The 22,715-nt window shown below is 40.6% G+C and overlaps 1 protein-coding gene and 1 pseudogene across 1 annotated transcript in view; one reads left to right on the top strand and one right to left on the bottom strand.

Moving 5' to 3' along the window:
* Nucleotides 1-11,278, top strand: part of Nup155 (nucleoporin 155) — a 52,969-nt gene extending 41,691 nt beyond the window's left edge. Inside the window, exons 29-35 of the mRNA XM_028875603.2 lie at nucleotides 2,024-2,153; nucleotides 3,134-3,247; nucleotides 3,621-3,741; nucleotides 4,209-4,319; nucleotides 7,820-7,956; nucleotides 9,156-9,262; nucleotides 10,295-11,278. Of these exons, the coding sequence (XP_028731436.1) occupies nucleotides 2,024-2,153; nucleotides 3,134-3,247; nucleotides 3,621-3,741; nucleotides 4,209-4,319; nucleotides 7,820-7,956; nucleotides 9,156-9,262; nucleotides 10,295-10,433 (859 nt within the window). The 3' untranslated portion in view covers nucleotides 10,434-11,278. The remainder of the gene's footprint in view (nucleotides 1-2,023; nucleotides 2,154-3,133; nucleotides 3,248-3,620; nucleotides 3,742-4,208; nucleotides 4,320-7,819; nucleotides 7,957-9,155; nucleotides 9,263-10,294) is intronic.
* A 7,640-nt stretch (nucleotides 11,279-18,918) lies between these two features.
* Nucleotides 18,919-19,729, bottom strand: LOC114697353 (annotated as a pseudogene).
* Between the last annotated feature and the right edge of the window lie 2,986 nt (nucleotides 19,730-22,715).

Genomic DNA, 22,715 nt, shown 5'->3' with positions numbered 1-22,715 from the left:
GTTATGGCTAGAAGGAAGTGTGTCTGTCTGGGGGCTTGAGGGTTGGTGGTGCTGGTCATGTAGGTGTGTGTGCCCAAAGCTTTCTTGACTTCCTTGCTCTCTATAAGCACTCAATTCTAAAAGTTGTCCTCACATACAAAATATAAAATAACCTTCTTAATTTTTGGTGTACACAAAGGCAACTTTCAGTAGAAGTCTTTGTTAATTTGTTGCTTTTGTAGTTAAGGATTGGCATTAATAGCTCAGTGGTTGTGGCACATGCCTTTAATCCCAGCACTTGGGAGGCAGAGGCAGGTGGATCTCTGTGAGTTCTAGGCCAGCCTGGTCTACAGAGTGAGTGCCAGGACTGTTACACAAAGAAATCTAGTCTCAAAACAAATAAACAAAAATGTTCAGTTTAATGGGGGTGGGGGTGGGGGTAGTGGTTACAGGGGAGAAAGGAAAATCTCTTTTACAAACAGGGCTCCTAAATGCACAGAGACCTTTTATGTGTAACTGCAAGGGATGAGCATTGTGCCTGTGTCTAATGAATTATATTCCCAGCCCCCTGCAAAGGATATTTTAGTACTGGTTGATTTGAGAGGTTCCCAATAAGTAAATGAATTGTTTGTTTGTTTGTTTGTTTTTGAGAGTGGGTTTCATGCATCCACAAATTTCAAATGATTTTAGGGTCTCAGCTGTTCATGGTTGTGAAGGTGGGGGTTGGTATGTTAAATAGTCTTGGAGGCCAGTGAAGATGGATATTAGTACTCTGTTGAGTCCCATTAAAGGAAAGTTCTTTCTTTCTAGTCAAAAGAATGCAACTTTTCTGTGGCCCTGGGTGGAGTCATGTCATTCTGATCTGCTCCAAAGATTAACTGTTGTGGATCTGGAGAGATGGCTCAGCACTGGCTGCTCCTCCAGCACCCACATGGCAGCTCTCAACTGTTTGTGTCTCCAGTTTCAGGGGGTCCCACACTTTTACACAGACATGCATGCAGGCAAAACACCAATGTGCATGAAATAAAAACATCATTTTTTTTTTAAAAAAGGGTAACTATTATGCACTATTATGTAAGTGTCCTTATTATTAAGTGTCCTCCCTTAAGAGTTCATTCAGTTGGCATGTCAATCATCTGTCCTTCTAGACCACAGGAAAGCTAATTCATCTGAAGACTTGCTAAGGACAGGGAGGAATAATTATTCCCTTAATGAGATAATTCACTTATCCTTGAATAAACCCCTTCCTTGGTATAGCCACTTTTCTGATTAACTGTTTTTCTTTCCTATCTATCTCTTTTCCTGTCTGCAAAGCTTTGATTTCCCAGATGCTCTGAACTTTATCATGCTCCTCTGATAAAGCTAGCATCCAGGTCACAGATACCCACCTGCCTTTGCCTCTGCCTCCCTTACCCCCTCATGTGACTGATTACAGATAAAATTGGTTTTTCTGTTTCTCTTCTTCATCTTCCTCCCCCAGGCAACTGCCAGGGTTTACAGCTTAGCTTACCTGCCCTGATGTGTTTTCTCTTAAACACTGAATAAATATCCTCAAGGTTTCCTTCTACTCCATTTTAAAATTCTTTTCTTAATGAAACAAAAAATGTAAAAAAGGGAACTCCAGTTTCCCCAGTAACATGCTTCCCAATGTGGTATACCCCAATGAGCCCAATAACAATAGGATTTTATATTTTTGACATAAATATGAGTACTTGTTGTCTACAGTTATGAACTTCTCATTAGAAAGCTAAAGTAATTGGCCAAACATGTCGTTGCACACCTACAATTCCAGCACTTTGGAGGTGGAGGCCTGGTGACTGATGCGGGTTTCAGGCCAGTCAGGGTCTGGATAGTGAGAACCTGTCTTAAAAAAATTTAAAAAAAAAAAAAAATTAGATCTATTTAAAAAAACAAAACACAATTTTTTTTTTCATTTCAAATAGCCAATTGTGTTCTGGTTTTCAAATAGTATGTCTTACTTGATATATTTGAACCTTCAAATCTGAAGAAATGATACAGCTAAAATTAAGGATTTTCCTCCCAGCACAGAAATTTCGCTTCAACAGAGACTAGAATACATTGCTCGAGCCATTCTTAGTGCTAAAAGTTCCACTGCCATTTCATCAATAGCTGCAGATGGTGAATTCCTTCATGAATTAGAAGAAAAAATGGAAGTAAGTACTAAATACTTCAGTGTATGTTATGTAGAGTGGTAGCCATGGTTATACCACTGTATCCTCTTCCCCCATGAATTGGAGTTCTGTTGAAGTCATTAATTCTAAATGTTTCTGTCAATATGTTTATTTATTGTCATGTTTGGATATAAATCTTATGAAACATAGAGGCATAATTCGGGAGAGTTTTCCTTAATATATCAGTAGTTTTTGTTTTGTTTCATGTTCCCAACTGTCCAGCAGCAATGGGGATTGCGTGGCATTCATCATTTATTCTGGGGTGATCTAATAAGTAAATGTAAGGAATAGACTGAACTGCTTTAAGATTAAAAAAATCTGATTGTCCATGACATTTTGACTCCCTTTCTCTGTAGCGTAAATTCTAATTGGTCTTAATAAAAAACGGAGTCAGATATCAGAGTAAATGCTGAAAGATCAGAGAAGTAAAGGAGCAGCCACTAGAGAGACTTCTTACCTCTGCCCAGTCCTCAGACCGAAAGGGGCCGAGCTCCTGTGTCCACTTCCTCTCTTAACCCAGCCATATCACTTTCTGTTTCCTCCTCCCAAGGGCCGGTATTAAAAGCGTATGCCACCACTACCTGACCTCTAGTGGCTACCTCTGCACTGGAATATCCAGGCAAGCTTTATTTGTTAGAGCACAAACAAAATATCACCACATTTTTCATTTCTGGAGTGAACTTAAGTCTTACGGCATTAGCAGCAGGAGGTCCAGTCTAAACATTTTTCGGCCTGTGATCATTGGGTTACTAAAGGCAGTTACATTGGGCAGTGAGGTGACTTGTCACAGCTCATTTCCTGTGGCATCAGTTACATTGAGAGGACAGTCTCTTTCAGTTAAGTCTGTATTAGTATACTATCTTCACTTTAGCAAACTAAACTTTTAGACAAGGAGTCATTTCTTCAAGTACCTGTTGGATATTATAAAGATTTTAATACATCGTATTTTCTGTTGAAACTAGGTCGCTAGGATCCAACTTCAGATACAAGAGACACTACAAAGGCAGTACTCTCATCATTCCTCAGTGCAGGATGCAATTTCTCAGCTGGATTCTGAGCTGATGGATATTACTAAGGTAATAAAAAAACAGTGAAATTCCTGTAATAGTCACCTTGATTTTAGAAATCCGTTTGTTATTGTTGTATCATTTGCTTCATGGAAAAGTAAGTAAAAAAGTTCTCAATGTTATTAAAAATTTTGTATGAAATATGCAACATGTGAATTTCACATTTAAACTTGGGTCCCATCCCCAGTGTATCTCATGTGTATATGTACATATTTTTAAATATTTGTTCCTAAGAATCTTGTATAATGGCTACTCAACTTGTATCATATTCATATACTTTAGATAAAATATTTGATTATTTGTAATTGGAAGACATACTTCACTATTAATCTCTGAACACTGCCTATAGTTGAATGTTTAATTTTGGGGTTTCTTCCCACAGCTTTATGGGGAATTTGCTGACCCATTCAAACTTGCAGAGTGTAAACTTGCAATCATTCATTGCGCTGGTTATTCAGATCCCATATTGGTACATACACTTTGGCAAGATATCATAGAGAAAGGTAAGTGTTCAGTTATAGGTACATTACCATGTGGTTTTTAGTGAATGGGAAGATACATATATGCCATTATATATATGTATGTTTGTATGTATGTATGTATGCATCTAGGGTTTATGGAAATGTGTTATATATGCCTGATAGAAAGGACGTAGAGGACATATGTATACAGTTAAAAGGTGATGTACTGAGTGTGACCCTGGTGAATATTTGGGAGCATGCTCAATGAAAGTATATATAGTTTATTTGATATATACCACCTCATAATTATCTAAAACACTTCCCTCAAAATCTTGTAACTAGTACTATAATGAGAAATATATCAGATCCTCACAGAAGCACAGAATCTGCTAATTACATAAATGCCAATATTGGTCCTGATGTGTTTTGAATCTTGAAGCTATTAAGTAGCTAATGTAAACATTTCACATTAAAGACAATCATGATTTCTGTTGACATGTCTCTTCCAGAATTGAACGATAGTGTAACATTGAGCTCATCAGATCGAATGCACGCTCTCAGCCTCAAGCTTGTCCTCCTTGGCAAAATTTATGCTGGCACACCTCGTTTCTTTCCCCTGGGTAAGCGGTAACCTTGCTGTCCTACTGTTAGTTTTACCAACAGAAAACCTCATTGGCCTTTAGAGCAGACTGTAGTTTCTCTTTGCCATTTGTCTATTTACTGTTTAGTTCAGCAGTTTCAACTCCGACTCTCCAGAAAGAATCCCTGGAGAATAACAGAACTTGATAGTTGACTGTGAAATTTTCTCTGAACAGCTTTCCAAGTTTCTACATCCAGTTTGTAATTATGCTGACTGATAAGCGATATCGTCTAAGTGATTATACTGTTGGGAAAACCATTGGTAGTGTCAAATAAGAGATTAAAATGGCTGAGAGTTTTATATATTGGTTATTGAGATTCTGCTGCTCTCTATTACAGTACAGGGGTTGGGGGGTTAGCGTTTGGCTGAAACCCAGACTCTCTCTCATCTTCTCACCCTTCCTTGGTTTCTCCTCTCCTTCCTCACTCCTCCCCCTTCCTTTTTTCTGTGTGTGGTGCTTGGGTTTGAACTGGTGTTCTTGTGCATGCTAAGCAGGTGTGTGACCCTCAAGTATAGGGACCAGCACTTGGGTTTTTTAAATAGGTTCTGACTACATAGTCCAGACCAGCTTTCAACATGGGATCCTTCCACCTCACCTTCTTGGGTTCTGGGATCACAGGCATGTGTTAGCATGCCTGGCTTTTCTTTTTTTTAAAGAACAGATAAACTAAAATTTTAATTATCTGAACTTGTTTCTTGACCAAATATGCTGAGTAGTCATTGTTATGAGCCAATTGCTAACTCATAGTTTTCTTTTTGTTATGAAAACAATAGCTATGAAGTAGGATACTAAATACTTATCACGTTATTTTTAAAAATTGAGAAATAGGAAAATATTCATAATCACACATTAAATCGCCTATTTAGTCTGTCTTAGCCTCTTGGGGTTTAGCCCAGGGCCTTGTACACTGAACTGTATACCATCCCTAACTCTTTTACTGTTTTTGAAATGAACATTCAGACTTACAGACTATCTGAAATACTAAGACCTCTTTGTTGTCAGAGATACTTAAAACTGCACTGCGTCCATGCCACTTCAGTGATAGGAAAATCATGAAACTGGCAGCTTGGGAGCATCTTCTGCTCTTTCCGAGGACCTGGGTTTGATGCCAGGACCCACATAGCAGTTCACAAAGAGCTATAATTCCAGTTCCAAGGGAATAAAGCCCTCTTCTGGCCTCCATGGATTTCTAAACAAATACAGTACACATAAACTCATGCATAATATACATGCAGATAAAATTAATAAATAAGTTGGTTTATGTGGGATTTGGATTTTTGATAAGTATGTAAAAACAGTTAAGTTTGGGACCATTTGACGGTCTTTTGGCTTTAGTCTAGATTTTTAATTATTTTAGCCCCGTGCTGTGGGGTTTAGAGCAGCACAGGTCAGTGGTTTAACAAGCTCCACAAGACTTGAGACCGTCCTCCATTCGGGAGGCAGAGGTGGGCAGCGCTCGTGATAGCTTAAGGCCGCCTGGTCTACACAGCATGTTCCCATCTAGCAAGGGTTACATAGTGAGACCCTGACTTTAAAAGAAAAAAGAAGAAATCTTAGTATTTGCTCTAAGTCTTTAAATAGTAAATTCCAGACTGGCCTGGTGGCATATACCTTTAATCCTAGCACTTGGGAGGCATAGGCAGACGTATCTTTGTGAGTTCAAGACCATCCTGGTCTACATAGTTCCAGGACAGCTGCATAGAGTTCCTGCCTCGAAAACAAATAAATAAATAAATAAAATAAATAAATATAAATTCCACAGTAACCACAAGTTCAAGTGCTGTTTGTTGTTGTTGTTTTGTTTTTCGAGAGACAGGGTTTCTCTGTGTAGATTTTGGAGCCTGTCCTAGAACTCGCTTTGTAGACGAGGTTGGCCTCTAACTCACAGAGATCCACCTGCCTCTACCTCCCAAATGCTGGGACTAAAGGCGTGAGCCACCAACTGCCTGACCTTAGTGATACCTCTTATTCATGATGTTTATATTGGTTGTTTTCAAATTTCAAATATCATCATTATAGATTTGGTTAAAGCTTATTTATAATAAGACAGTAATGACTATTAAGAATGAGACCCGCTGTGCGGCGCACACCTTTAATCCCAGCACTCCGGAGGCAGAGCCAGGTGGATCTCTGCGAGTTCAAGGCCAGCCTGGTCTACAGAGTGAGATACAGGACAGGCACCAAAGCTACACAGAGAAACTCTGTCTCGAAAAACCAAAAAGAATGAAACCATAATTAGATCTTTTAAAATAGGTATTGGGCCAGGTGTTTTGGCACTTGCCTGTAATCCCAGCAATCAGGAAGATGGGACAGGAGGATCAAGCATTTAAGATTGTCCTCAGCTGTGTAGAGAGTTTGAGGCCATCCTGGGCTGTATGTGAACCCTGCCTGAAAAAAACCTAAGTACATGAAGGGTAGAGTATTGAAAACTCATTATGTTAATATTGTAAAGTTGGGGTGTAGTAGTCCTTTCTGACAGGCTGTTGAGTGTTTTTAAAATAGAGATGTTGCAATTATCAAGTCCTCTTCAGTAGTATAATTATTCTCTACATTCTTTCAGATTTTACAGTTTTCTCCTAATATCTTTAATAGTGTACAGTTTAATGGTGTTAGCACAAACTTTCGTATGCATAACCTGACCCAATCTAATGTTAGGAGATTGTCATCATCCCCCAAAGGAACCCTGTACTCAGTAGTTAATCACTTTCTGGTCTTTCCTTGCCTTCAGCCCTGGGCCACTATAAATTTACTTTCTGTCTCCAATTTGCATGTATATATCTTACTTTCATTTGTTTGTTTGAGGTTATTTGTTTTTTGGGGGGTTTTAGTCCTGGGGATTACACCTAAGGCCTTCTACATACAAAGAACATGCCCCTAAATGTGTTTATTATTTTTTGTTTAGAGAGAGAGAGTGGGTGCTTATGCACATTCATAAACATCAATATGGAGGTCAGGAAACTTTCCTAAGTATTACTTAGCTTGTTTGTTTGTTTGTTTGTTTGTTTAGAGATAGGGTAGCCTGGAGAGTCCTAGTAAGCTAAGCCAGTTGGTCAGCAAGCCCCAGGAATCCACCTGTCTCTGTCTCCCCAATGCTGAGGTTACAGGCTTGTAGCTCCACATCTGGCTTTTTCACATGGTGTCAAACTTGGTTTTGATGCCTTAAAGGCAACCATGTTCCCAAATGACCTGCCTCCTGGCCCCCAGATGTGTTTGAAATTCCTTTTCCGAGAGCCACTAGAAACTACTCACTTAATAGTAAAACAGGCAGTTTGCTGAATCAAGAGTTACAGTTCCATATTTCTGGGGCTGGATACTAGCTTAGCAGTGAGAGCACCCACATGGGGACTCACAAATGTCTGTAACTGCAGTTCCAGGTGGGATGCCCTCTTCTGGCCTCCACTGACACCAGACATGCACATGGTGTACATTCGTACATGCCGGCAAAGCACTCATCCGATTTTCTGAATTGTCTTTTCCAGATTTTATTGTGCAGTTTCTGGAGCAGCAAGTTTGTACTCTGAACTGGGATGTTGGTTTTGTTATACAGACCATGAATGACATTGGAGTGCCTCTGCCTAGACTACTAGAAGTTTACGATCAGCTCTTCAAGTCACGGGTAAGGAAAATAAAATGATCTTCCCAGGTTTCCCAAGATACAGAATGAGGTATTTTGATCGCATGTTTGTGGGTATCTTATCATTTAGGCTAAATGCTTTCAATGGAGATTGGCTTCGACTGTGTAAGTAAAATCAACTTTGGACTCTTAACTAAGGGTTGCTTTGCTTTGAAATACTAATATTTCATATAGGTAAACATATAATTAACCAGGCGATAGTGGCGCACATCTGTAATCCCAGTACTTGCAAGGCAGAGGCAGGTAGATCTCTGTGAGTTTGAGGCCAGCCTGGTCTACAGGGCAAGTTCCTAGACAGCCAGGGAGGGCTGTTACATAGAGAAACTTTTACCTAAAAAACAAACAAAAAACCCATAAGTATATGCACTTACTCATGTCTTAATAGTAAACCAAAGTAGGGGCTATTTCTGGGGATCAGATCTTAGGGCCTTGCATATGATTGCCAAGTGTCCTACCACGAGACTATAATCCCCCCTTACTTGCTTTAAGCACATTTATTCATGTAACCTCATTTTTAAAGAAATCTTTTGTAGGGGATAGGGAGATCTTAGCCTAGAAGTAAAGTGCTTCTAGCCCAAGTTTGCTCCAAAGAACCCATATAAAAACTAAATGCAGTGTCTATAACCCCAATACTGGAGGGACAGAGACAGGTGCATCCTGGGGCCTTCTAGTCGTGCCTTCCAGAGTGTAGGTTACGGTTCTTTGACTGCCGGTTTCTTTCACTCTAGGATCAGACTGCATACATTCAAAGGAAAATGGGTCGCAGCCCATAGAAACACCAGTTTTTCTTTAATTTCATATTGCATGTTCTAATAATAAATCAGTTATTCTTCCTAAAAAGTATCATAATGTGGTCTTTTATTATTTTTGTTTGTTTCTTTCTTTCTCTTGCTTTCTTGAGACAGGGTCTTACTTGTAGCAATGGCTGTCCTAGAACTCACTCTGTAGACCAGGCTGGCCTCAAACTCACAGACATCTGCCTGTCTCTGCCTCCGGAGGGCTAGGATTAAGGACATGTGCCACCGTGTTCAGCTTCTAATGCTATTTAAAGAAATTTTGCTTGGATTCCAAAGACTTCTTTAATCAACATAAATAAATAGGAAAAATACACACACACACACATATATTTGATGAGTTGTAAGATAAACTGTGTATACGTACATATTTTTTTCTCTTCATAGGATCCATTCTGGAACAGAGTGAAAAGGCCACTGCACCTTTTGGATTGTATCCATGTATTACTAACAAGATATGTTGAGAATCCAAGCCAAGTTTTAAATTGTGAGAGGTAACTATAAATTAAATACTGTATTATAGAAAAAGGTTTAAGTGTTTCTAGTAAGTACCTGGGTAACAAGTTGAGAGTGTATATGGAATGCTCTTAGAACAGTGGTTCACAACCTTCCTAATGCTGCGACTCTTTAATACAGTTCTTCCTGTTGTGGTGACCCCCCAACCATAAAATTATTTTCATGGCTACTTCATAACTAATTTTTCTGCTGTTATGAATTATAATGTAAATATATAATATGTCTCCCCCAAAGGGGTTGTTACCCACAGGTTAAGAACCACTGCTCTAGATCTTACAAAGAAGCATTAGAGAATTTCTTAGGTATGTTAGCAATAACTATTTAATTGATCGCCTAACCATTAGCATTCATGAAAGATCAGAAATTTTTCAACCATGGTCCTAAATTTTCTAAAGTGAAAATAATTTACAACTACTTTATGCTCCTTCTTATGACCTAGGACCGAGACATTTCTATTATGTCTTTGTGGTATGATTTCAAGGAAAAGTCTTTTTGAAAGCTGAAAAGGTGTAAATAATAATAACAGGAATCATCCTCTAGTGCCTCCTCAGCTAACTGTCTTCAAATTGAAAATGGTGATTATAAGGTAGCTGACCTCCACCTTATTCCCCTCTCTGTTTCCTGCTACTTACCATTTACTGTGTTCTAATCCTTGCTTTCCAATGGGACTGTTAGAAAGTTAATCAAAACCTGGTCTGAAGCAGCCCTTTGAAGGAAGTGGGTTTAAGTATAGGTGGTTGAGGGTCTAAATCAAGGGCTCAGGGATTAAGAGCACTTTCTGCTTTTGCAGAGGTCCTGAGTACAAGTTCCAGCACCCACACAGCAGCCACAGCCATTCATGGCAACAGCTGCAGGGTTCCTGGTGCCCTTTTCTAGCCCCGAGGGTACTGGACATGCACATGGTGCACATACACACACGCTGGCAAAGCACTCCTACAGGCAAAAATAGAAGAATAAATCATTATTTTAAAACAGAAGTAAACGGGTGACCTGATGTCTTTCCCTTACAGGAGAAGATTTACAAACCTCTGCCTGGATGCTGTCTGTGGTTACCTGGTTGAACTCCAGTCAATGAGTTCTTCGGGAGCAGTGCAAGCCATCACTGGGAATTTTAAATCTCTCCAAGCAAAGTTGGAGCGACTTCATTAATTACTGTAGTATATTTTTCTTTCTTGCATTTTGGTCTGTAAAATAAAAACTCAGCTGGGTCCGGAAATCAGGTGTTGTATATCTAAGAATTTTGGTAGAAATTTGTTTTTAATAAGTGATTGTTAGCTACAAATAGTACATTTGCCAAATGAATTTTTTTTCTATGACTAGTTTTTTGTTTTGTTTTGTTTTGTTTTGTTTTGTTGATTAGTTGGGTCCAGGTATGTAGCTCAGTGGTGGAATGTTTGTGCAGTATGTAAAATGCCCTGGATTCAATTTCCAGCACTGTACACCAACACATCAATTTGCAAAAAACTGAAATAAGATTATGTATGATTCTGACACACAAAGATAAAGTTCTTATTTTAAATTTTACTGCTAGCAACAATTTTGAATTTGTACTATTTATTTCCAGGTTTATCTATTATCAGTGATTAAACCAGCTCTTGGGAAGGCAATGGCAGACAGATTTCTAGAACTCACAGAGAGTTCCAGGCCAATCAGGGCTATATAGTAAAACCTTGTCTCAACAAACAAAAAAAACCAAAACGCCTTATCGGCTGGGTCTGTTCTCATACCGTTGGATTCTGTAGCAGTCCTTGAGTGCACATTTTTTAAGTTAAATTTTAGAAAATTTCCTGAACTACTAATTGTATCAGTTACAACCCTTTAGGTTCTCTCTTTCTCTCTTCCATCACCATAAATATGTACGTTAGATTTTTTATGTATACATTTTTATATATGTATGTATGTATGTATATATGTGCTGGATGTGTATGTATTTATATACAGAATAGTTGAACATGTAATAAACTTGTAACACTGTTATGAGTATTTAAAACCTACATGATCAGCCATCTGTGGTGGTGCATACCTTTAATCACAGCACTTGAAAGGCAGAGGCAGGGGGAGCTCTGGAGGTCAAGGCTAGCCTGGTCTACATATTGAGTCACAGGTCAGCCACAGCCTTACCGTGACTACTGTTTCCTTAGAACTCTTACTCTCGAAGTGAGTACGCTTCAAGCCAGCAACAGCAGCAGCATCCTGGATTTGTTACCAATTAAATTTCTGGGTCTCATGTCAGATCTACTTTGGCATAACTGCCTATGATGTGTTTTAACAGCCCTTCGGATGGATCCAGATTCATGTCATATCAGGAACAACCCACTTGTAGGTCCTGCTGTTTTCTGTGTCTTGTGGATTGAGTTCCCTCTCTGATTTGATTTCTCCAGCCCCCTTTCTTACCAGTGACCACAACACAAGTTTTACCCAAATTATAGTGGATGAAGCAGAATTGTTAGTATCTAGTTTTGGGTTTGTTTTTTTTTTAAAATATTTGTTATGTATAATAGCCAGAAGAGGGCACCAGATCTCATTACAGATGGTTGTGAGCCACCATGTGGTTACTGGAATCGAACTCAGGACCTCTGGAAGAGCAGTCAGTACTCTTAACCTCTGAGCCATCCCTCAGCCCTAGTAATCTAGTTTTTAACTTCTTTTTTCAATAGTGCCAAGTTGAATCCAGGGTCTTCGTCCTAAGCAAGTAAGTACTCCACTCCTGTAGCTGTACCCTCAACCTCTGAATTATCTCTAATGGGTTAGAATTGCTAAACTAAGTGTCCCAAAGCATTCTCAATGACCAAAGGAAGGAGTAAGAATGATTTTTTTTTTTTTTTTTTTTTTTTTTATTTTTATATTTTTTTTTTTTTCTTTTTTTTTTTTTTTTTTTGCAACAGTCTCACATAGCCTAGGCTGGTATCAAACTTCATGCCTGCCTAGAGTGCTCTTGAACTTATTATCCTCCGGCTTCTGCCACCTGAGTGCTAAGACTATAGGCATGCTTCACCACGCCCACTTTTCATGGTGCTGGGCATTAAGCCAGGGTTCCATAGATGCTGGGTAAGCATCTTATCACTGAGTTGTGTTCCTAGCTCCCACCCCCTCCCCTTTTTGTCACGGTTTCACTATGTACCCCAGGCTGGCTACAAGCATACCCTGATCCTCCTGCCTCCGTTTCCCAAGTACTGGGAATCCGAGCGCGTGCCGTCATACCCAGCTTCCGTTGTGATTTGCGCTGCTGGGAGTGTTAGCTTATGTCTGCTGTCCCTATTGCAAGTCTGGCACTTCTGTAAAATGTAGCTTGGATATATTTCTACTTCTACTTTTGCCTTTTACTAGGATTTTATATATCTTTTTCCACATTTTTTTTCTTAGAATTCAGATTCCCTTTCACTTACAGTCTTTGTATATTTCATAAAGGATCAAAGTACCACAAATTGGGTATCACTACCTCATATTTTCCAGCTTTCATTTTCTTAAGTTTAGCTTTTTTAGGCTATAAAATGACTGCATCCGATGTATTAATGGTTTTAGCATTTAAAATTCTGTTTTGTACTTACTATAAATGATCTTGTTTAAATGCTTTAATTTGAATATCGATCCATTTATGCTAGAAATACATGCTACTATCTCCAGTTATGTTTTAAGTGTATTTACGTATTAACACATTAATATATATGTTACATACACTCACCTGGGCAAGGTAGCTCTTGCATAATCACCATGCTCTGGAGGCTTAGGTAGAAGGATTCAAGTTCAAGGCCTGCTTTAGCTTAATGGTGAAACCCTATCTCCAGAAATAGAGAGAGAGAAATGTATAGAGATGACTATACACACATATATGCACAGTATCTTTGTATAGACCTGCAGGATACAATGTCAAAAAGGATGAAATCAACAGATATCAGAACACTGTCCCCTTTATTTTTATAGCACACTTTGAGAGAGTTTAGGAATTTTAGCAAATGTTTACAACGACCTCCCTAAGAGAAAAGATACCACTAGTCCATTATTGCTAAAACTTGAACAGTCATCAAAGAAAATTTCTGGATGGCCTGTCCGCTCAGATTCCGGACTTGTACCTGCCCAGGTATGCTGATGTGGGAAGTGTGGTCAGATGTCAACGTGGCAGTGTTCTAGCACACTGTCCACTGTGCGATTACACTTTGTTCCTGGTCCTTGATCAGTGAGTTACATTTATGTTGTAAATGTTACATGTGTTTAGCCGGTGAGTAGAACCGTCATTGGTAGGGCATTTCAGGGACGTGCATTCATTGTGGACAGTTGCTTCCCTGAAGGTCTTGGTTGTGACGTCCTTGAGTTTCTAAATAGTCTCACTGTGGCAGCATGGTTAGGAAGAGTCAGACTATTTACATGTTTATGCCAGATACATGATGTTGACCTGACAAGTATGTATTTGACAACTGTTTGATTATTAACTGTTCACGTCATTGAACACCTGTATCACATTAGCTTCTGTTTGTTTTATAGTTAATTGAATCTCAGCCATCTTTCACAGCTTGTTCATTCTCTTCCTTAGGATACTTTGTATCTCCATGTTTTCCCTTTCCTTCACTAGAGGAAAGAGAGCAGTGATTCAGTCCTAGCAAAAAATGAAGAACTAAAGCCCCAAGTCTGAGGTTTTGAAAGAGATTAGTGTTTTCTTGAGTGTTCTCTATCTATATCTTAATTAATAATAAAACTTTTCAAAATACCTTTGAGTTCGCTACTAAAACTTCAATCTTTAGTTTTGTTTTATACGTAAGTGAAGAGGTTGAAACTAAATGGTAAGACTCCAGACTAAATTTTTATAAGAAGTAATGCTATCTTAAATTGCCTTAATTATTGTTTTTCTTCAAATAGACATTAACTGCCGTCGGTTTTACTTTCTCACTTTAAATCATTCTACAGCACTATGCACCATGTTTGAAATCAAATATTTGTCTAACAGCTGCCATCACCTAGTCCTCACATGCCACCCCATTGCTTCTAAGGGGAAACAAATGAGAGAAAAATGATTTTTACATGTTAAGTTAGTTTACTCTGTAGGAGCCAGAATCCTGGTAGCGTGTCTCCAGCCCACGCTTGATTGGCTTCTGAGCTTACCTCTGTGGAAGCCTGACCAAGCCTGAGGGCATCCTTCCTCCCTGCACTCTGCCCTCTCTTTGGCTCCTTTATTTTCTGCCTTCCGTCCTTACTATCTAATTGTGTAAATTAGAAATATGGCTCGGGCGGTGATGGCGTGGATCTCTGTGAGTTCAAGGCCAGCCTGGGCTACAGAGTGACTTCCAGGAAAGGCGCAAAGCTACACAGAGAAACCCTGTCTGGAAAAATAAAAAGAAAAAAAAAAGCAAAGAAATATTTCATCTTTTTAAACTTCTGACCTCCCTCAAAAATGTATTAGTCACCAGTTTCCAAACAGTTGTGTTTCTTAGTACTGTGTCAGTCCAAGTATCTCACTAGTTTCAAATGGGAGGGTTTCTTCAGGTGTGGTTTGGAAGCTTGCTGTGTGTCTAAGTTGTCTTTCCACCGTTAGTTTGACCCCTTCCTTCGCTGCTTTTTTTCATATTGACAAGATCTTTTAAAGGTGTAAATTTAATCATTATTACCATTTTTTTTCTTACAAGAAATGATACAGTGGCAAATGAGGATTAGGTGATTAACAATAAAAGTAAAATCTGGCCGGGCGTTGGTGACTGGGATTACTGCCATAGACCCCCATGCCCTACAGTCTGCACTTTCCCTCTTTGTCTCTGCAGTCAGCTTGTCCCGTAACTCCTGGGGGAGTATGGGCAGCGTTAACTGTGTTAGCTCTAACCTGGGAGTGAAATTCACAGAAAAGGGTCTAGGAAGGGCTCAGATTTACCTTGCCCCTGGGAGCCCGGGTTCCGTCAGCCTCAGCAGCTCCTGTCCTGGGCCTCCAGCCATGCCAGTCTGGTGCTCACAAACACCCGGGTTGTCTGCATTCTCCACGCTGGGACTCCATCATGGCAGGAGGCACACACAGACCCCCGCAATCGCCATGGCTCTCTGTGCTCCTGCTGCCAGCAGCTCCACATGTCTGCTGCTGCTGCTACTGCTGCTGCTGCTGTTGGCCGTGGCGGCTTCTGAAGCAGCTGCTTTCTAGTTCTCTTCTGCATCCAAGGTCCCATGCTCGGGGAAACCAAGGGCACACCTGCTTTACCCTAAGTTACTTTCTTTTAAGCCTGCATCTCTCAGACTTCCCGAGACCTTTATGACTGACTTATATTACACCTTTAGACCTAACTTAGGCCTGCATCCTCAGCCTACCTAGATCATTCACTCAGACTCATGCCATCACACATTCAAACTCCCACAACACACCCAGACGTTCACACTTTCAAACTACTTTTTCAGACATAAAAAAAAAAAATCACAAACTCAAACCTTCACAACTTAGATACTTGTCGCAGCCCTGACTTTTCATTCCTCTGGCTTTTAAAATGTCTTTAAACAGCTGTCTACTTTTACCCTGCTCTCTATATACAATTTACTCCCGAGTTAATCATCATACTTCTTTAATCTGAGCATTCTGTTCACTTGTGGTGTCCTTGACTGGATCCCCTGTATTCAGGTCCACTGTTCAGGCACCACGTTTCAGATCCCACCAGACCTGTCAAACAGTCCTGAATGGGGGAGTGAAGATTGAGAAAAAAACAGATAGGAAAAAGATATAAAAGACAGAGACACAGAATAGGTTCGGGAGGGCTCTCAGTCAGTACCACAGCAGCCCAAGTTTATTTCTCACAGGTCTTTTTTATACCCAAAGCAAGAAGAGCAAAAGACCTTATCATGGATCAAGGAACAAACAAGCATAAACACCTTAATTCTCAAAACATCTAGTAACCGTGCCTTTGGCCAAACATCCTGTTATATGGCCTTGAAGAGCAATATATCTAGTAACTATGCCTTTGGGCAAACATCCTATTATCCAGCTATAAGGAGCGAAGACAAGCTTGAACTCTTGAGTCAAGATGGAATCAAGCTGGAGTCTCTGTGGGCTCCCACAGTTAAGTGCACTGGTTACTGTTCCAGAGTTTCTGAGTTCAATTCCCAGCAACCACGTGGTGGCTCACAACCATCTATAGTGGGATCTGATGCCCTTGTCCTTTTTAATGTCATACATGCAGATAAAGCACTCACATATATTAAATAAATAAATCTTTAAGGAAAGAAAAAAGAAAACAGTAGAATGACCAGAACAGTTTTCAAAAGTAAGGATAAACTTGAGGGGTGGAGAGATGGCTCAGTAGTTAAGACTGTACACTGCTCTCCCCAGGGACCTGAGTTCAGTTCCCAGTGCCCACATCTCATTGCTCACAACTGCCTGTAAACCCAGGTTTCGGGGGATCCAGTGCACTCTTTTGGCCTCTGCAAATACCTGCAGACACATGACATACAAACACATTTGTGAACACACATGTACTTGAACAAAAAATAAACGAACATATACTAATTTCAAGATTTTCTTTTTGTTTTGTTTTGTTTCAAGACAGGGTTTCTCTGTTTAACAGCCCTGGCTATCCTGGAGCTAACTTTGTAGAACAGGCTGGCCTGGAACTCCCAAGGTCCACTTGCCTCTGCTTCTCAGAGGTGTGCACCACCACGCCCAGCTCAAGATTTTCTTGTAAAGCTACAGCAATCATGTTAAGATAGTACTGTAAGAACAGTTATATTAATGGAGAAGAGTAAATATATGTAAACAATTGATTTTCAGGAAAGGTATCAAGTTCAATGGGGGAAGATAAGTTAACACATAGTACTAGAGCAACTGAATATCTGCATTTTAAAAAATTAGCACTGGACATCGGTGGTGGACACCTTTAACTCCAGCACTCAGGAAACAGAGGCAGGCAGATCTCTGTGCGTTTGAGGCTTGTCTATAGAATGAGTTCCAGGGCAGTCAGGCAGGCTCCAAAGCTACACAGAGAAACCCTGTCTCAAAACAAACAACAACAACAACAAAAAATTAGCACGGGAACTGTGTGGGGTCCCCTTTTTCTTCACGGTCCATTGGCCACCAGTCCATGAGGATAAAGGGGCAAAAGTAACAACAGAAAGCTTTGTACACGGCCTGTGAACACATCAGAAATAGCTCTCCAGGAGACAGCTTCAGTGAGTCAGCTCAACTTTATTCCAGAGCGAGGGGGAGATTTATAGGATGGGGACAGTGGCTGTGGGATCACCTAATTTGCATTAAGCAGCACACACCGATCATAAGTACAAGTCTTAGGTCCTATCATAAAGCTCCTAGCACAATGTCTAATTACCATATGGGCAGCAGGGGAAAAGCTGCAGGGAAGAGATTAAGTCAGGTATCAGGGCCTAGAGATGGGTCTCCAAATAAGGTCCAGTGGAGAACAGGGTGCCTTCTGCTGCTGGGTGGGGAGGGGGGATCCTCCATGTTGTTGATCTCAGAGAGAGCCGCCAGGTCATGGTAGACTGCAACCTCCATCCAGCAGGGCTTCCCAGCAGAGCTGGGCTGTAGCTCAGTTACAATATGTTTAGTGCACATGATCATGCTTCTGAGTTTAGTCCCCAACACAGCCACACAAATTAGTGTGCCATATGTAAAGAGGAATATGATCTGCATCATAGATGTAGGGGAAAAAGTTATGTCCAGCTAAGCATATTTCTTAGGACTCAAAATGCTTTAATCTGAAAAAAAAAATTAGTGAGATGGGCCTTAACAAAATTAATAACATCTTTAAAAGACATTAAGAAATTCTATAGACAAATCCAAGATGGTTAAACAGTTATCAGTTATAGAATGGGTGTTCCTGAGGCCCTGAAGTTAGCACACAGCACATCATTTAGTTAATTTGAATGTATATAATGCATGGATAGTACTCTTACAAGTGAATATGGACAAAAGCTTGAAAAAGTTTTCCACACCATTATTCAGTAGGGAAATACATATTTTACAATAATTCCACGTGGATGTAAACATGTGTAAAAGATTAAGGACTGGAGAGGGTTCAGTGGGTAAGAACACTTGCTGCCCAAGCATGAGAGCCTCAACTCAAGAGACAGACCTTGACAATGGATACATGCCTTCAGCCCATTGCTGTCGGAGGCCGGGGAAGGGAGGATCTCTTGGGTAAAAGTGGTCACATCAGTATGCTGATGTAGATAGATTCTTTCAGGTATACACTCAAGAATGGTATAGATGTGTCTTTTGTTTGTTTTTGTTTTTCCAAGACAGGCTTTCTCTGTGTAACAGTCCTGGCTGTCCTAGAACTCGCTTTGTAGACCAGGCTGGCCTCAAATTCAGAGATTGGCTTGCCTCTGCCTCCTGAGTGCTGGGATTAAAGATGTGTACTACCACACATAGATGGATCTTTTGGTGGTTCCATTTTAGATTCTGGAGGAACCTCTGTATCAATTTCCATAGTGACTAAAGTCATTTACAATCACACCGCTGGATAAGGGTTCTGTTCAACATCTTTCCTATCTTTTACTGTGTTTGCTTTATTGATGGCAGACATTCTAACAAGGTGGGATGGAATCTGAGTGTGGTTTTGATGTGCCTTTCTCTGGTAGCTGAGGGTGTTAGTATTCCCCCCACCAATTTTTTTTTTTTTAAACAGACTTAATTCACTTTATTTTGCTTGTATAGAAACCCTTATGTGGTAGCCACAGCTGGAGCCTGGGTTTTCTGAACAGACTCTGGTGTGGGTTTTCACAAGATGGTCAACGAATTCCTGATAAGGACACTTGGTGAACAGAGTCTCTTTCCAGAGATTGCGGGTCAGGTAGCTGTAGGTCTTGGAGATGGCATCAAAGGTGGCCTTGGCAAAGTTGCCCAGGGTGGCAGTGCAGCCCCTGGCTGACGTGTAGCAGTCATCAATACCGGCCATCATCAGTAGCTTCTTAGGCACAGGAGCAGAGATGATGCCAGTGCCTCTGGGGGCAGGGATGAGACGCACCAACACAGAGCCAGAGCGGCCTGTCACCTTGCACAGAACAGTGTGCGGCTTGCCAATCTTGTTCCCCCAGTAGCCTCTCCACAACGTGAAAGCTTGGCGAAGATGATGGTCCCTCAGGTGACAGTGGCTACCTCGGCGGTAGAGCACTTAACACCAAGACCAACATGACCATCATAGTATCCAATAGCTACAAAAGCCTTGAACCTGGTCTGCTAGCCAGCGGGTTGGCTTCTGTAGTGGCATGATCTTTAGAACCTCATCCTTTAGGGAAGCACCCAGGAAAAAGTCAATAATCTCGGATTCCTTAATGGCAGGGAGAACACGTAGATCTCTAACTTGACCGTCATGTCTTTAACCAGGCGGCACAGCTTGGTGACCGGGATTCACTCTTCACCTTCAGCTTTACCTGCCGTGACCATAGGCCCCTAAGACCGCTGCCAAATTCTAAGGGAAACCTCCTAATCCTGGGTCTCTGGGAGAGATCCCAGCACCGGCATCATCTGACATTTGATGTTTTCCTGAAGAAGAAGGAGCATTTCCATTAAAAAAAAAAAAAAAAAATTCCAAGCTGGGCGGTGGTGGTGCACGCCTTTAATCCCAGCACTTGGGAGGCAGAAACAGGTGGATATCTATGAGTTCGAGGCGAGCCTGGTCTACAAAGTGAGAGACAGGACAGCCAGGACTGTTAAACAGAGACACCCTGTCTCAAACAAAATAAACAAATTCCAGTTATATATTTATTTATTTTAGTAATTGTTTGCTTTACTTTTTTTCCCCCAGTTCCTTGTAGATTCTAGGTATCCACCCCCACCCCCACCCCCATTGTATATATTTGGCAACGACTTACCCTCGTTCTTTAGGCCATCTGATCACAGCAAATTGTTTCCTTTGTTTACTGTGCTGCTTTCAACTTATGCCATCCTGTTTGTCCATTCCCGAAATCTAGAGCTCCGTCTCCCCCATGACTTGGTGATTTCACTTAGATCACCTTCATTTGTGTATTTAAATTTAGGAAGCTTTTACTATTTTAGGTTTCCACAGGGCCTTTCAAATTGCCCTTCATTGCAGCTGTCCCTGTATCCCTTCCCTCACCCTCCTCATTCCTTCCCCTCTCCATTAGATCCTCCTGTTCCAGTCTGTTCGTCTGCCCAGTCCACCCCCACCCATCCATGACTACCTATTTTATTTCCCCTTTCAAGGGAGATCTGCCCCTTACCCCCTTACGCTATACCTAGCCTCTGTGGTTCTTTGAGTTCAGCTACGTGTCTTTTTGTGTTGTTTTTGTATTCAGCTACCTTGCTGAAAACGTTTGTCAGACCTAATATTTTTCTGGTGGGGTCTTTAGGGTTTTTAATAGGATCGTGTCATATGTGAATAGGGCTAACCTGATGTATTAGTCAGGGTTCTTTAGAGAAACAACTGATAGAATGAATTTATGAATATAAAAATGAGATTTATTAGAGTGGCTTAAAGGCTGTGGTCCTACTATTCCAACAATGGCTGTCTCCTGACAGAAAGTCCAAGAATCCAATAGTAGGCTGAGATGTCTCGATAGTCTTCAGTATGTGCTAGAATCATGAAGAAGTTGTCTCTAATAGCAGTGAACCACTTGGCCTGACTGCTGGGAACAAAACTCAGATCCTCTGGAAGGGCAGGAAGCAGGCAATGCACTCTTGAATGAATATAGAATAACAGGATAAATGTAAAAGAAGATACAAAAACACTTCATTCGGGAGGCAACATGAAACTAAGTGAATCACACACAAACAATGGGATAAAATAAGAAGAGAGAATAGGGCAAATTGCAGCACAAACTGTCTAAAATGTACTTCTAAATAACAATAATAAAAATTTAGAAATAACTGGGGCTGGAGAGATGGCTCAGCAGTTAAGAGCACTGGCTGTTCTTCCAGAGGACCCGGGTTCAATTCCCAGCACCCACATGGCAGCTCATAACTGCCTGTAACTCCAGTTTCAGGGCATCTGACACTTTCACAGAGACATACATGCAGGCCAAACGTGAACACACATGAAATAAAAATAAATAAATTATAAAAAAGGGTTAAAAATTAAAAATGGCATGGAAATAAATATATAATAGGAAATATTAATATTAGAATTTTTAAAACTTAAACTGTCAATTGACATAACATAGATAAGTACTCAAACTACAGGATAAGTTCTCTCTGAGTGTGGTGATTTGAATATGAATGCTTCCCCCATGGGGCCTGGAGAGTTGGCTCAGCAGTTAAGAGCACTGGCTGCTCTTCCAGAGGACCATGGTTCAATTCCCAGGACCCACATGGCAATTCATAACTGTCTGTAATCCAGCGCCAAGTGGCCACAGCAACTCTTACAAAGGAAAACATTTAATTGGTGCTGGCTTACATTTCAGAGGTTTAGTCCATTATTGTCATGACGGGAAGCATGGCAGCATGCAGGCAGACATGGTGCTGGAGAAGGAGCTGAGAATACAACATCTTGATCCACAGGCAGTAGGAGGAGACTGTGAGCTAAGCCTGGCTTGAGATCCTGAGACCTCAAAACCCCAAATGACATACCTCCTTCAAGAAACTCCCACCTACTCCAACAAGGCCATGCCTCCTAATAATGCCACTCCCTATGGGCCTGTGGGTCCATTTTCATTCAAACTATCACAGCCCCCACAGGATCATGTATTTGAATACTTAGTCACTAGGGAGTGGAGTTGTTTGAAAGGATTAGAAGGATCCAGAGGTGTGGCCTTGATGGAGGAAGTGTGTATCTGGGGGTGGGCGCTGAGGTTATGAAAGCCTATGGCAGGTCTAGGTTCTCTCTCTGCTTGTGGATCAAGATGCAGCTCTCAGGTACCTTCTCTAGCACCACAGCCAGAGTGTTCATCAAATGCTGCTGGGAAAACAGGCTCCTCACTGCAGATCAACCACCATCTTAAACAGTAACTCAAGGCCTGGGAAAGAGGACCTAGCAGGCAAAGGTACTTGCTGCCAAGCTTGGTGACCTGAGTTGAACGGAACCAGCATGGTGGAAGGAGAGAACCTACTGCTGGGAAGTTGTCCTCTGACCTCCATATCTGAACTGTAGATGTGCACCTCTACACAAATAAATACATGTGAAACAAACAAACAAAAAAAACTCAAAATGAGCCAAAGATGTTAATGTAAGACCCCAAACTCTAACATGATTACAAGAAAACATATGGGCAATATTTAAAAGAGTATAATGCTATAGGTAATGATTTTTTTTTTTCTGGATAGGACTCCAAGTGCACAGGAAGCAAAAATTTAAAAATGGCAAATTTTTGCATATCAAAACTAAGTTTTTGCATATAAGAGTCAAAAGTGAAGAGATAATTTACAGGGTGGGAGAGAATATTTGCCAGTTGTTTATAATAGAGATATAATATCTAGAATCTATAAAGAGCTAAAAAGAAAAAAAAGCAAGAAAAACAAGTAATTTCTTTGAAGACTGGGCAAATGAGCTAAATAGATGCGTC

This window comes from Peromyscus leucopus, chromosome 11, assembly GCF_004664715.2.
Source record: "Peromyscus leucopus breed LL Stock chromosome 11, UCI_PerLeu_2.1, whole genome shotgun sequence".
Classification (NCBI taxonomy): domain Eukaryota; kingdom Metazoa; phylum Chordata; class Mammalia; order Rodentia; family Cricetidae; genus Peromyscus; species Peromyscus leucopus.
The sequence above is the reverse complement of the archived record's forward strand: the minus strand, read 5'-3'. Positions and strand labels throughout refer to the sequence as shown.